Source organism: Buteo buteo, chromosome 4, assembly GCF_964188355.1.
Source record: "Buteo buteo chromosome 4, bButBut1.hap1.1, whole genome shotgun sequence".
Lineage (NCBI taxonomy): Eukaryota > Metazoa > Chordata > Aves > Accipitriformes > Accipitridae > Buteo > Buteo buteo.
Genome location: NC_134174.1, coordinates 28,250,848 through 28,265,728, shown reverse-complemented (window position 1 = coordinate 28,265,728; position 14,881 = coordinate 28,250,848). Strand labels below are relative to the sequence as shown.

The 14,881-nt window shown below is 38.0% G+C and overlaps 1 protein-coding gene across 3 annotated transcripts in view; it reads left to right on the top strand.

Moving 5' to 3' along the window:
• The window catches only part of CTNNA3 (catenin alpha 3), a 541,251-nt gene that overhangs the window by 516,109 nt on the left and 10,261 nt on the right, over window positions 1-14,881 (top strand). For all 3 annotated transcript variants that reach the window (XM_075025291.1, XM_075025292.1, XM_075025290.1), the window contains 2 exons: window positions 210-315; window positions 7,969-8,103. In XM_075025291.1, the coding sequence (XP_074881392.1) occupies window positions 210-315; window positions 7,969-8,103 (241 nt within the window). The remainder of the gene's footprint in view (window positions 1-209; window positions 316-7,968; window positions 8,104-14,881) is intronic.

Genomic DNA, 14,881 nt, shown 5'->3' with positions numbered 1-14,881 from the left:
CTCGTACTTCTGCATCCAGCTGATGCCAAACAATACAAATTTGTGGGACATGAAAAACAAAACCCTTGGGGGGGAAGGGATTTAATTAATGTTGCTTCTGTATGGATTAGTTGTTTTATTCAGTTGAGTTCTTCTGTGCCTAATTTGCATGGATGTGATTTATTCTCAGTTTTTGAATAATGTAGTAAGGGTCTTTGTTTCATTTGAAGGGGTAGAGGACCACTGAAGAACACATCTGATGTAATTAATGCAGCAAAAATGATTTCAGAGTCAGGATCAAGGATGGATGTCCTAGCACGGCTGATTGCCAATCAGGTAGGTTATTTATGCAGCAGTGCATTAAACTTTGTCACAGATTAATCCATCCACAGAACCTCTAGCACCTAAGAAGGTCACTTACGAAAGTGCTTGTGACATTTTAGATCTACCTCAGATTTTCCTTTTCTTCTCAATTTCTGAAGCAATGGATAGATAGATCCTGTCTTAATTGTCTGTGTCAATTCTCTTCTTCATACATATCTATGTGTCTGTTCATATACACTTAAAAACACACATAAATATATGTGTACATGTATCACATGCATATGTACACACATTTATCTACATATGTATTTGAACATATGTGTATATTTGTGAGCTCCTTTAAGCTATGAATGCAACATTTTAGATGTATAGTATAGTCCATTCTTGACTTCCCTGGGTAAATTACGCAGAAACAACTTGAGTTGTTTCAGGTGAGTCAGCTTAGGGGTGGGAACACAAGGTTGTTGCATTGGCTTAGAGTTCTGCTGAGTGGGCTTACGGTTTTGGACAGGTGCTAGGTCTCAGCACTGTGCTTAGTAAGATTACTGACTTTCTTCCTCTGTCTTTGCAATTATTTGTTTTCTACCCTAATCTCTATACATGGATAATTACAGAACCTGTGCTTTTGCTGTACCTAGGTAATCTTCTATCTCTGCCCCCCAACACTGGCTGTTTCTTTCGAGTATTGATGTCAAATGGTTTTCCATGTAACTACCCTTCTGGATAGTCTGAGTTTTGGCCTCTGCATAGCTGTAGTCTCGAGGTGATTTTTTTTAGCATTTAAAAGAAATATGTATCATCATCAAATGCAAAGTGTTAGAGCTATAAGGTCCACTTTATTTCCGTTGGATCTTTAAAACATCCAGTCGCTCAAAAAACTCCACCAAAATACCCAAACCAGGATCTACATAGATCAATAAGAATGCTCATTTTCTGGGCTAAGATGACTGCATAGTAGCTTAGTAAATGAATACACCAAAAGCAACTTACAACATGCAGCAGCCCTCTTTACTAAGTAGGGTTGGTTGTTTTAGGGGCAGACAGTGCCAATAGAAGAGTGTAGTGAAATGTCAGTGTGCAAGTATCAAATCTAAAGCATTCCTAGTCTTTGTGACTGCCTTTTAGGTCCAGGGTAGCATGGTATAGTCGCTGTCTTCCACACCCTCACGTTCTCTCTCTCTTCCCCTCACTTTTGATTTTCATACACAACGCTTGCTTTTCTAATATCTGTGAAGCAGCAACAATCTATTAGTGTTTTCTGTCATATTTCTCTCTGAATTCCAGGTAACAAGACAAAGAATTTCTGGTTTTGATCTATACAGTTGTGATCTGATTTGTGGCAAAACTGGGTAAAATGTCTTGAGTCCCCATTTCTGATCTTGACAAATATTCTTCCAGCACATCTCTCTTTTCAAGAGCATTGCAACATGGCTCCTTTCAAGATTTTTTCAATTACAAATTAAAATTCAAAGCTGTCACTGATCTATTGCAGATAACAACGTGGTATCAAAGCCAAAGATGAGTAAGCATCATCATCTCTTGCTTGTTTTAGAATAGGGAATCCCATCTCAATGAAATATTTATTTCCTAAAATTTTCCTTTTTCTGTATTATTACAGTGACTCCAGACTAGAAACATGAACAAATCAGTGTGAGGAAAAAGTAGCCATGAATCATTAGTGCTAATAATTCGTGTGTACCCTCGTAGCTGCTGGGAAATGTGATGTCATTCAAGTTATTGTAACCCTTTTACTGAATTCACTCAAATTATTTCCATTTGTCCTAGCTCAGAGCTTGCACACAGTTGATACCCTTGAACCACCTGACCCCTGGTATTTATTCCCTGTGCCATCTAGTATGCATCTGAAATACACTGGTTAGTTAGAGGTGTATTTTAGATGTAATTTCTTATTACAAGCACAAGAAGCAAATAGGCATATACAGTTGTTTTTGGTTTTTCTTAAGAAAGATGAACCAAAGCAGCCTTTCCAGTACCTCTGTGGTGAACACAACTATAGTCATTGCTAGCCATGTGTCAAACTTAGTAAAAAAGAGAATCTTGCCTTTACTCCTCCTATTACAAAGAGGCTTAATATGATCCTCTCGTTCCTCAGATGGCTAGAAATCTTTTAACTTCTGTAGCCTTTTTTGCCCATGCCACATCATCTTTTAACTTACAAAGCTCTTTTCTCACTGTGTTATTTTTTTAATCTGCAAGGTGTTTGTAAAGACCAGTAATTCCTTTCTCAGCTGTTATTTTGCCAAATTTCCTATGCCTGGCTCTCTTGGGGTCCTAAAAAAAAATAAACTTTACATTCCTCTGGGCTACCGAATAGCTGTTTGCTGAATTTGGTCCAAACTGTAGGAATGCTGCAAGAATTTGGTGCCAAGACTGGAATGTGAATTCTGATGAGGTTTTATGAGTCCCTTTCTCAGCAGCATTAATACTTTTTAGTGGAATATGTCACCTGTTGCCTTTGAGTAACATCTAAATTATGTGGAATTTTTATTCTATGTAAAAATGGATTTGTATGATTTGCTTCAAAAGTGAAAATAGGTAGCTCTACATTGTACCAATTTTCAAGTAACTGTTACAAGATACAAGTCCTTGCATTCCTCCTGTGCATACTTTTCTTAACACTGTTTCACTTCTTGCTATTGAGCTTAGGCTGTCCTGTAAGTATTTGTTACCACTTCTGAAACTGTCCTTTAATTAGGCCACATCACTTCACAGTTGTCCCACGATTCAACAATATTACTCTGCCTTTGTAGTTAACAGGACGACAGTAATGTTTGATAGCATTTTCAGTATTCAAAGCTACATGCAAGAAAGAAAAGCCAAAACCTCGCTCTATTTCCTCCATCTAGCTTCAGACCTGAGCAGGAACCCAAAAGATGCAATCACTGCGTGATGAAGAATCACTGTCATATCTCTTTGACCTTTTCCTGTTTATAAAACATTTTCAAATGAATGATTTTGGTTCACACTCCATGTAATTTTAGAAAATCATAATTGAGAACTGTGGAATGACATAATTCATACAGTTTTTCTTTTAGGAGGGAAAAAAAACAAAACAAACCACCTTGAAACTGTATTAGCAGTATTTTATAACTTGTCAGCCACAGCAGCACCTCTCTGATACACTGTTCTTCATTTCAGATTTTTATAAACCTCTCTTCCTGCGTTTGAAGGAAAGGGAACACAGTATGGTATAATTAGCAGAATTTAGTTGTATTTGAGTCCATACAGCACTTTTAAGATGACTCAGAGTTAACAACTGTGAAAATAATTACAGTACCGCATCAAACTAGGCAAATTAATCACAAGTACCTTGATAATAAATTTAGTTTAAAATAAGATTGTTTCAAATTCATTGTTAAATTTGTGACCTGAAAGCCATAAGATGATTAAGGCAGTTAGTACATCCTGGTTTTAATGCTGTGTGCTGTAGATTAAGATCTTTATTTAAAAGCCTCCTCAGTATTCCAGTTGTTTTGCACCAGGAGATGCTGGTCCGCTATGATCCCAGTAAGACAGGCTCTCAGACTCTCTGAGATGTCATTTAAAATGCTGTTTGTCAGAGCTAACACTGTAAGGAAAGAATAGCGTAGATAATCTTACATCCCTTTCAGTGGTGGGAACCCCAGGTGGTGTAGCACCGAATGGCCCTTGGAGCCATCCACAGCATGCTGGGCAGACCCTCTCTGTAGAAGAGATTCCCCCATTTTGGTCATTCGAGCTATTACGGGATTCTCTTACAATGAAGCAACTCCATTTATCATTTCCACTGTCAAATGGGATGTTGACATGAGAACTCCTTTCTGCAGTCCTAGATAAAGGCAAGGATATGCCGGTGTCCCAATCACCACTACCAAGTGGGAGCTGCCCGCAAGCTTTTCTGCTGCCGTACATTAGCTAGGTGTATGCTGCGGACGAGGGATTTGTGCACCACAGCACAGCCCAGGCCTGGCCCTACTCAGGTTAACTGCTGTGTGGGTCACTAACTCCTCCATGTGCAGTGGTTTCTCGGTTAGGATCAATACAAGGCAATAAAAAGTTAACTACTTTCAAATTCTGGAAGTGTAGGGATCAGTATGAAACATGTCTTGCTACAGAACCAGGTAGTTTCCTGACTTAGAAGCTGATTTCATGTACTTCAAAAAAGTTTCCCTGAAAGTAAAACTAAAAAGGCATCCTTTAAAATGATTAGCTGGTGAATATGATGCAAGCAGATGTGCTAAAAAGATCTTCCAATTACAGGATCATCTTACCTACAAGCTTACAGTTAATAACTAGTTGCAATAAATTATTATACATTTGTATTTATAGTAATGGATCTGTGTGTGATTATACAGAGTATTACTCACCATGAAGACAGATTGAGATTCTAGAGAAATGCTACCAACTTTGTTAGCAAAGGGATGAAATCAACGTAAAGCAAGAACAGTATTGTTTACAGTCAGAATTTCCTCCACAATTGTTTGTCTTGGTCTTTTGTGCCACTGCTCTACCAGTGGCTTTTTCACTTGGATTGTGAATGTTGGTTTCACTGTGTCTTTAATCACTGCATAATTTATCAGATGGCTTGGAGGCTTCTGGATATTACTTCTGTTGGGTAAAACACCACTGCATCATTTGGATGCAAGTCAGTTCTGATCCTGTTCTTAATGGAGGGCTCTTAACACCTCACTACCTTCAATATGTATGGGAAAGAACCTCTCATACTTTGCCAGGATCTCCAGTTAAGAATGTGAGACATTAAACTGGTAACCATCAATTGCCTGTGGGATGATTAAACTCAGAAGTTATTAATTGTCCTTCTGTTGCAGCCTAGTGCTTGGTTTCACTAGTGAGCAAGTGTTGCTTGCACCAGATTCTTCTGAGCCGTATGTAGAGGATTCCTTATGGAATATCCGCTCTACAGAGTACATTTCTTTCTAACATCTGTTCATGGTTGATTGGGATATGCTATAAGGCATGAGGCTTTATTTTTTTTGTAGTACTTTATCCTGCTTAAAGTAGTGTAGAGTGTTATCTCTGCCCTTGTAAATGCCTCTTCTTTGCATTGTGTTGGTCCCTGCCTTGATCCTATCATCTTGGAAAATTTTATGGGTAAAGTACATAAAAATGAGCACACTTGGTTGGACCATAGGTTCATTGAGGCCAATATCCTGTTGCTGACAGTAGTGAATATATACAGAACTCGGTGAGATAATGGCATGCGTTTCATGATACTTGACAATATGGTCTCCCAACCTCCAGCAGCCATTCAAGAATTTACTTAACCAAACGTATTTTTGATACATTGATACATTAATAGTCCTTGATGTTTTTCATTGATTTGTCCAGTAACTTTTTTAACCCATGTGAGCTTTTAGTATAACCATTCTGCAACAAACAGTGTTAAGAACCATCTCCTTTTGGTTTGAACTCATGCTAGTAACTTTTAATGACCTCTTGGGTTTTTATTGGAGGAAAGAATACCTGTCTTCATAAAAATCTTTGTTGTCCTTTTCCTGTTGTCTTATGTGCCTCATAGTAGGCAAGGGAGGGGAGAGATGCACCATATCTGTCGACACTGGGTAGTCAAGTTGTGGGTATACCAGAGAGTCGTACAGTTGCATAATTACATTTCAGAAGTCTTTTCCTAATAATGCCTAGCATTTGCTTTTTTTGAATGCTACTGAGCACTGAACCAGTGTTTTCACAGAACTCTTTTAACTTCAAGGTTTTGTTACTGAGTGCAATTTCCCAGTCTTTGATGCATATCATCTTTAGCATTCCTAAAATTTTACACATTTCTTCTCAAATGGTATATAAGGAAGATAGTAAATGTGACTGGCCTGCCAATATGTAAAAGAGTACTATATAATAAGGTTAAATTATTGTTGTCTCTGAAGTTCTGTAATTGACATTGTCACTATTTGAAGTGGATGAGACACTACACCAACACCCTATCTGCCCATCTCTTGAATTTTTCCAGTGGTGGAAAAACGTAAATCACAGTGTATTTAAGAAAAGCAAAAATGGAGGAGCAAGCATCTTGTTCCAGGAAATATACCCTGTCTTGGTATAATTAGTTCTGACGTTCAAAGGAATTAGTTGTATTTGACTGGAAGGACAATTTTTTATTAATTAAAATTAAATAATTTTATAAATAATTTTATAAATAATGAGTATTCCAGTTTTCTAAACAGTCAGTGAGATACCAGTATGTAAATACTGATCTGTGCAGTTCTTAAAGCAGTGTTGAGTAAGCAAGAAACAAAGACGTATTTTAGTATAGTTTTCCATAATACACTAACACTTTGAAAACATCACACATAAGAAAAAGAGGATGTCAAGAAACTCCTCTATCTTTCTCCTAAACTATGTCAAAGTACAGAAAACATTTTAGTAATGGATCTAGCAGAACACAAGGTAAAGACTGACATTTAATTCATATAAATTAATTTAAAATTGTTCATGGTAATCTTCGTTTCTCATTGTTATTGTTTCCTAAGTCTAAAACATGAACTTGTTTGCTTAACCAAACATACTGCATAGTCATGAAGAGTAGAATTGTCACACCCCCATTTTAAACAAGTATCAAGTTTCTTTAGCAAAGCTAGTAGTTCAGGCAAAGCATTTCATGAGTTAAGTAGAATCTGTGCTTTTTCTGACTTCTGGCAGGTTTTGGATTTAAATCTGTTGACCACAATTCCGTAAGACCAAAAGTTTAAATAACTATACAAAATCAGAGATGACTGCTGCGACTGCAGTAGGTGGGAATGTATCTTTTAAGTGACCATATTATAATGTAAGTACAGCACACAGGCTAAAAACACGTCTGAAAAACTGTAGGGATCTATTTCTTACTTACGCTGGCTTTTTACAGCTGTGGTAGCACAATAGGGACTCACCATTCACCTCAAGATCCCTTTATACTGCCAGAGCAATGAAAAGCAGCTTTAGAACAAATGCATACCACACCTTAGGTGCCTAGCCTGGTACTCACAGAGTGGCATTTCCCCTCCAAGTACTCCGGGAGTTCACAGAAGTGAGGGTAGAAGGATGCTATTTTTTATAAAAAAACCTGTGTTGTTAAAAGTATTGAAATTGGTGAGTTTTCTGTAAGACATTCTTATTTTCCTGTTCCCACTGATACAGAAGATCTGCTGATCAAGTTGAATAAACTCTGAATGGAACACAAAAAAACATAGATCATATTATAAGACATAGATCATATTATAAGATAAAGAATAATTTAATATAAACATTAAGATTGCTCTGCATTTATGCTTGTATTTGCCCACATAAGTATCACTGTTAATGTAGGTATCTGCTTAAAAAGAAATCATAACCTCTTAGGAATATAAAGGAAAGTAATTATTCCATATATTAAAAAATTTGTTTAGAAATACTGCTAAGGCAAGCACAGCAGTGTTAAATAAAAAGTGAATATGAGGAAGTTTAGGATTATTCTGAGCTCCTCCAATTATTTTGTTAAAAAGCTTCACAAGAGGAATGAACTGTGCAACCTGATATAGCTGTAGTGAAAAGCAAGGCTACACTTGCATACAATTTGAATATTCCTCAGTGAAGTATTAACCTGATGTCTGAGTCAAAATTTTGAATCTGCAATTGCTGAAATGCATTATTAACTGTTCTTTTCTTAATCTTCAGTGTCCAGACCAATCATGCAAACAGGATTTGTTGGCTTACCTAGAACAGATCAAGCTGTACTCCCATCAGCTCAAAATCTGCAGTCAAGTTAAAGCAGAAATTCAGAATCTAGGTGGAGAGCTCATCATGTCTGCTGTAAGTAGAAAAATGGTATAAATTACTCCGTTAATCAAATTAAGTCTTAAATCTGAGTTGTGCTTTCCTGTGCTTGCAAGGTGTTCCTGTGTAGTCCTGAATCTCTTGTTTTATTCCGCACTGTTTTTTACACTCACATAACACAGAGAATCTGAGACAGTGAAGTGTAAGACTGGTGGCTTAAAAGAAACAGCAATCCCTTGCGTTTGGGGTTTTTTTAATTTATTTTAAATTCTCAAAATATATTATTCCTCCCTGTTATTCTGGGGTGATTTGGTTTTAAGAACTGTAACGTATTTTAAGATAGTGGGTCATTTATTTAACATATATGGAGTATGCATGTATGTACACAAAAAGAAATCCCCAGAGATGTACTTCAGTTCAGAAGGAAATGATGAAGGATAATCTACATGTCTACAGAAATAAAGACAATTAAGAGCAAGGTGACTTGATTCTTGAGTAGATTTCTTCATTTTGCATTAATTTAAGAGTCATTTGCTCGATTACAGCTAAGTATCATTAGCCATGGAAAAGATACCGTTGTTTATGATTTTGTGGAACTTTTATGCACTTCTCAGCACTAATCTGATAATGGGCATTCATATAATGCCTTCACCTTCACAATGTCTTTGATTGTTAGTGTTGTTACCTGTAGCATACGGGATTATGATTTCAAGACATAAAATCTGCTAAATGGTACAAAAAACAGGTAACAAAAGCTTCCCACCCCACATTCTTACCATTTACATACTTTCCTCTTTATGATAACTTCACATTCACATAGTCAGGAATATATGTATCACTAAAACTATTAGTACATTTTATATGGTTTATAAACTAATGCAAAATGAAGCCTCTATTGCTGATGTGAGATTTGAAACACTTATTTTTGTAGGATATTTTTGTTGGCTATTTAAATGATAATTCAGAGACCGTATTTAAATCTCTGGAACCTACAGGTAAGTGATTTTGAATTGAATGTATACTTGCTGAAGCAAATACTTCTTTTCACTTGGATTGTAAATGAATCAACTTTACCTTCATTATCTGTTTGTTCTTTCTTTTTACAAGCAGTTCCATGAGCAGTGTGGGTTAATAAAGCCAAAAGTCATTGTTTCATGCCCTTTGTGATTGTCCTTTGCTATCCTTGCTCTCAACTTCCCCATGTTGTCTTTAACCTACCCTCAATGGTCCCACACAGAAGAAATCCACATATCCCTTTGTGCTTAGAGGCCTTGTTTCACTACTTCATTCTCCCACTCACCTGCACATAAACTGTTTACATTCTTAGAGTATTAGTGGTTTTTACCCCAACTTCTGTGCTTCTGATGTGCTCCCCCGATCATGATAGATAGATAGATAGAGCGAACACTGAATCTGCCATAAACCTGCCCCAAAGTCCACTACAGCTGTGCCACAAGCAGCTGGCCACCCACTTCAGAGCCAGCAAGAATTGGGCTGTCTCTGTCTTTTCCTCTCCGGGACCTCTCACTTGGGACTCTTTTTTCCTCTATACAGTCTCTGATTTTGTGATCTGGTAGAGATTCATTATTTGTCTTTGGCATTCTTGTGGCTCTGTGAAATTTTGAAATCTGAGGTTAGTTAACTAGCAAGTTAAAAAGTTACTGGAGGATTGACAAATGAACAAATGCACAACACAAATAGATAAACCCGATTTGCTTACGAAACTATTTAAAAGATACAGCTTCTTGCACATCACAATGTGTATCTGATTTGAACTGTCCACTACTTTGGCAAATTTGGATTCACATGGATCCTCGACCTGCAAAAATCTGCATACCGCCTGATGAATACAATCTGTAATTTTCCTGGTCCTGTTTCCATTACTGACCACAACTGATTGGTGGACTTGCAAGAAATTTTGGAAGCCTAGTTTGGTTCTTGCTCTTTTGTTTCTCCTGCTATAATGATATTCACATTGTTTTCTTTACCATTTTATTGTGCCACCCCTCTGTCAACAGTGGGAAGTACATAATCCTGGTGCAAAAAATTTAATTCTAAAAATGAAAACCCAAACTCAACTTCATTCATAATCCCAGAGAGATGACTATAGATCTTAATCCTATTTCAAGGAAGGAGGATGAGGACATATATTGTGTGCATCCAGAAACTCCAGTTCAGGAAGGCAGTTACTTGTTCAAATAAATGCTTAACTCAGCCCCAGTTCAATAAACACACTTAAACAGGTGCTTAGCTTGGAGTCAATGGAAATTAAGAACATGCTTAGCATCCTGGACAGTTTTGGAAGTGTTTGTGGAGTCGAGGTGAGACACTGTAAATTCTGGTTGTTACTCTGTTAAAGCAATCTTGGAAAATGCTCCAACAGTGACTGTATTTTTTCTTAAATACGGGTGATATGGTTAGGCCTATAAAAGAGAGAAAAACTGCCAGCCAATGCTCCAAGAGATCTGCGCTCTCAACCAAAGCCTTTAAAGTCAGTGTAGACATACCTGTTTGGTATTGGTGGTTATAAAAATTTTTTATAAAATTAAAAAAAAAAGTCTCACTGGTCTAAATCTCTGTTATTAGGAAGAGGAGGGCATTCATGATTGACTGTGCTCAACTGTCCCTTTTCAATTAAAATTGTGGTTATGTGAAAATGCAACTACAACATTCTGTGATGGCTTTCCTTATAAGGCTTGTCCTAATCTATATGTAAATGAACAATTTGTGTTTGACTTGCTTCAATTTTAGGAGAATATGGGAATTAAAAATACTTTGTATGGATAAAGTGATAAGCAGAGAGGGAGAGAAATTCAGTACTGATACAACATGGCTGATGATTGAATTGCTTTTTTTAAAAGCTGGAGCAAATTCTGGCTTTGAAAGTGCATGTGGGGGCTTAAGAATTTGGTCATGTAGGTTAGTGGCCTTGGAAAAAGTGACAAAACAAAGTTCTCCATAGGAGAGCACAGAGGTTATCTCCCCTGCCACACACACTCACGTGCAGACATACACAACATCTGGGAGCACAGTAAGGAGAAAACTCTATAGAAAATATGTGGACAGAACATCTGTGCCCTGATTATCTGTCAAGTATCTGCTCAGGCAGCTGAATTTCACTCTTATAGCCAAAAGGTTTATTTTATGGTTTATGCAACACTGCTAAATCTTCAGATTTTGTTCACATGAAATCAATAGCAAAGTTCTTTTTTCAAGGAGTCAGAACTGTAGCTGAAACAGGACTATATTCTCCCCAGTCCTGATCTTCTCTCATTTATCTGCTTATGCTAATAAAGAATGAGAACCAGAAAAAGAGACATCAGGCATGATTAAGAAAAAAAAGAGCACATGCCCATGCAGATAGTAAAGTTTTCATTATGTATTAAGTAAGAAACCCCATGACTCTCAGAGTATCTGAAACTGTATTCCATCCTCTGGATAGTGAAGATCTGCAACAGGAAAAAGTGTATTAGAAAGGGCATAATTCGAAAGGAAATAATTGTACTTGCAGGTTGCTCCATTTTTTGCTTTCACTGTTTCGCTGTGATTTCTCTCTTCTGTACCCATGTACATACATGTCTGCTCAAGATTGAACTACCTGATTCGTGGTTATCCCTCAGCTGTCTGCTCCTTGCAGTTCCCTGTCTCCCTCACGAGCTGTTATAGGTGTATGCAAACAGAAGAGCTGAGGAGGAAAGCCCCTCTCCTGTGAGAAATTACAGATTTCCACATTCAGATGGCTAGTACCAACTTCCACACTGGCAAGTCAACTTTGCTGTAGAAAGTGAGAATGATGGAGCAAAAGCTGGTGACAGATCATAAATCCACACATAAAAGCACTGTTGTACAGATATAAGATGGCACTTACATCCACCCCACACTTCCCTTTCTCTAACAATAAGAACTGTGCACAAGGATCTCAGATTTAAATTGGCCTTAAGAAATTTTAAATTTTTTTCTCCTCATAAGAGTAGCGGTTCATGAAAAAAATCCTCTATTGAAGCCTAAAGACCAAGTCAGAGGAAAGAACAGAGGGATAAGGAGCAGAGGATATAGTCTTATTCTGTCATGTATTTGTAGATCTGTAGAAGAAAGAACAGCTTTCTTGAAATAGAGCTAAGTCACAACATCTGTCTTAGCAGTATCCTCTTCTGGATGAAGCTATGGAGGAGAAAGTAAAGTAGACATAAAATGGCATTACAGATTAACCTTGTATACTACTATGTAACAGTGGTCAGCAATGCCGTGGTATAAGAGCACCTGTATCTCTGTCGACAGGAAAACGGATTCTCATCTACAGAAGCACTGTACCTAAGGAGGTGCTGGTGACTGCCAGCATAGTTCAGTTCAGGACTGACTTACTCCCATGACAACAAAGAGCATTATGCATATGAAAAAGTCTGTTGTAATCCACAAACACAGCTCACAGTCATCCATTCTGTATATGCCATTATCTTCTTCAGTTGCCCTGTGCCCTTGTCCTTGTCTTCCCTGTAACACTCCTCTGACAGCCTCCCCTGGAATGTTTCTTCCTCAATACCCCTGCCATATCATTAGTGTAGGTTAAATAGGCCATTTTGCCTGGGGCAGTTGGCATGCTTCCAGGAGTATCCAGCTGATGGTCCTCCTACCTGCTCTCCTCAATTAGTGGCTTTTTGACTTCAGGCCATATAACCTTGTAGTCTCTTATTGCAGTTAGGTGGACACCTGCCTTTCTCACTGCCCTTCCTGAGCTCCAGTACCTTCACTCCAGCCAGTGGCGCAGCAATGCTCAGAGCCCCAGTTATAGCGGTTGTAAAGGGTCACGAACAGAAAAAGAGAGGGAGAGGTGTGACTTATTGGCTTCTGATTCTTCATTCACTGTGGGTTTGTTTTTTTAATTCATGAAAAATTTCCTTGATGAGTATTTAGTCTTTCATGCTCCCATAAAATACTTAAATTTTTAAATAATGCAGCTAGCATTGCCAGTTCGTAAGCTGCACAAGTAAAAATGGTGAGGATTCAGTAAGTCTTCACTAGGTGTGATTAAACAGGAAATGGACAATAAATTTGTGCCTCTTCAGGCACGATATAGTGGGGTAACATTTGCAGTATGCAGATTGACAGTAATTGCATTCATTTATGTAGATAATCCGATAATTCATTTACAAGTACTGCACAATGATAGGCTTGCACATTGCCAGCTTGCTTTTTTCCCCAACAGTGGCTTTAAATAAAGAGAATTTGTATCGCAGGGCAGAAAATTAACATATCCTATATGCAAGCATCGTGTGCTCTGACTTCTGCCAGGCAGTTCTGTTTTGTGCTATTTGTAGTCATTATCTTCTTGTATTTCATTTCATATTGGCAAGGGCGACAAAGCTTTTTGGCCTTAAAAAAAAGAAACAGAAATCTGGAAGAGAGAGTTCTCAGAATTTGATAAAAAGCATAGAAAAGATCTCCCAGGTTAGCCAGCCTTACCTGTGCATTGGAGGCTGTTTCACTCTATTTTTCCTGCAAATGTCTCATTTGATTTGCTTTGATTCTTCCTGTTGGTATCTCAAGAACTAGACTTAAACAGTGACATAAGTCCACTTTTGTGCCAAATGTTGGTGCTTTACTACTTCTAACTTCATGCTTCAAGGCTGGATTTAAACGTCTGTTGCACTTACCAAGTTACCGATGACTTCCCACGCTAGTTAAATCAAAAGTTGCCTGCACAATATTGCTAAGACTGTGTTTCAGCTGTGAAGGCTATACTGCAGGTAAAAACACATGGAGTCAAAGCTATAAGCTAGCATGTTGAAGAATACAAGGTAGGGTGTCTGTAGCTGCCACCAGGCTTTTGGCTGACACAGTCCCAATCCTTGGATGACCATACCCCAGGAAAATCGTGTCTCAGCCAGCATGCAAGTACTGTGGCAGCTGGCAAGCTGCTCAACACCTTTGTTGCAGTTGGGAAGTTTTCAGTTCCTGCTAGAGAGGAGCCACACAGCAAGAGCTGGCATTTTGCTGAACTCTTTAAGAGCTGCTGCTGTGGCAGGGGAGGAGACAGGGAGCAGTGCATTTCAGTTCTTTTTAGGATTTCTGTTTGGGTTTGCTTTTTCCGCCTAAAAGAGAAGGGAAGGTGGGCAGAATGGCTTCCTAGCTGCAGCTCCTGTAGGACTGAAGAATGGGAACAAAGGGCTAAGCAGCAAGTTGGCAATCATATTGAAATATTGGCCACTGTCACAGCCCACTTGATTTATTATAGGTAGACAGTTTGTTCCACTGACTTCAGTACCGCTGTCCTGCTTTTACTGCTGTGCGACCTTCAGTGAAAAAATTTCTCTTTTGCCTTGCTTTCAGTCCATAGCTGCTGTTCTGACAAAGCTGATGCCTGCGTGTGCCACAGGCACAACTACTGCTCCTTGTTCAGACAGTTTGTTTCACTTGCTGGTATTTCTTCATGTTGGAAGGCTACTTGTAGGGCCTTATACTATGCATAAAATGACTTCTTATATTGGTATTTGATTCTGAAAATACTAAACCGCTAATTATTTTCTACAAGATGACATTAACCCCTAAGAGCTGGTATATTATTTTAAAATTTTCTTTTACCGAGAGTTGACAGAGATGTTTCACTGTTGTTTGTTTTTTTAATGCAATAACGCTACATCTTTCACTGCTCCTCTAGTGTATGCCAGTAGATGTGTGTATATAGAACTCCTGCCCTTTGGAAGCAAAGCAAGGGATGGTTTTTCCTGTTAATTTCTTACAGACAGCTCTGTTGGTATTGCTTTCTAAACTGCATCTACCAGGAAAAACTAATTTAAAGCAGTAAGAAGTATTACTG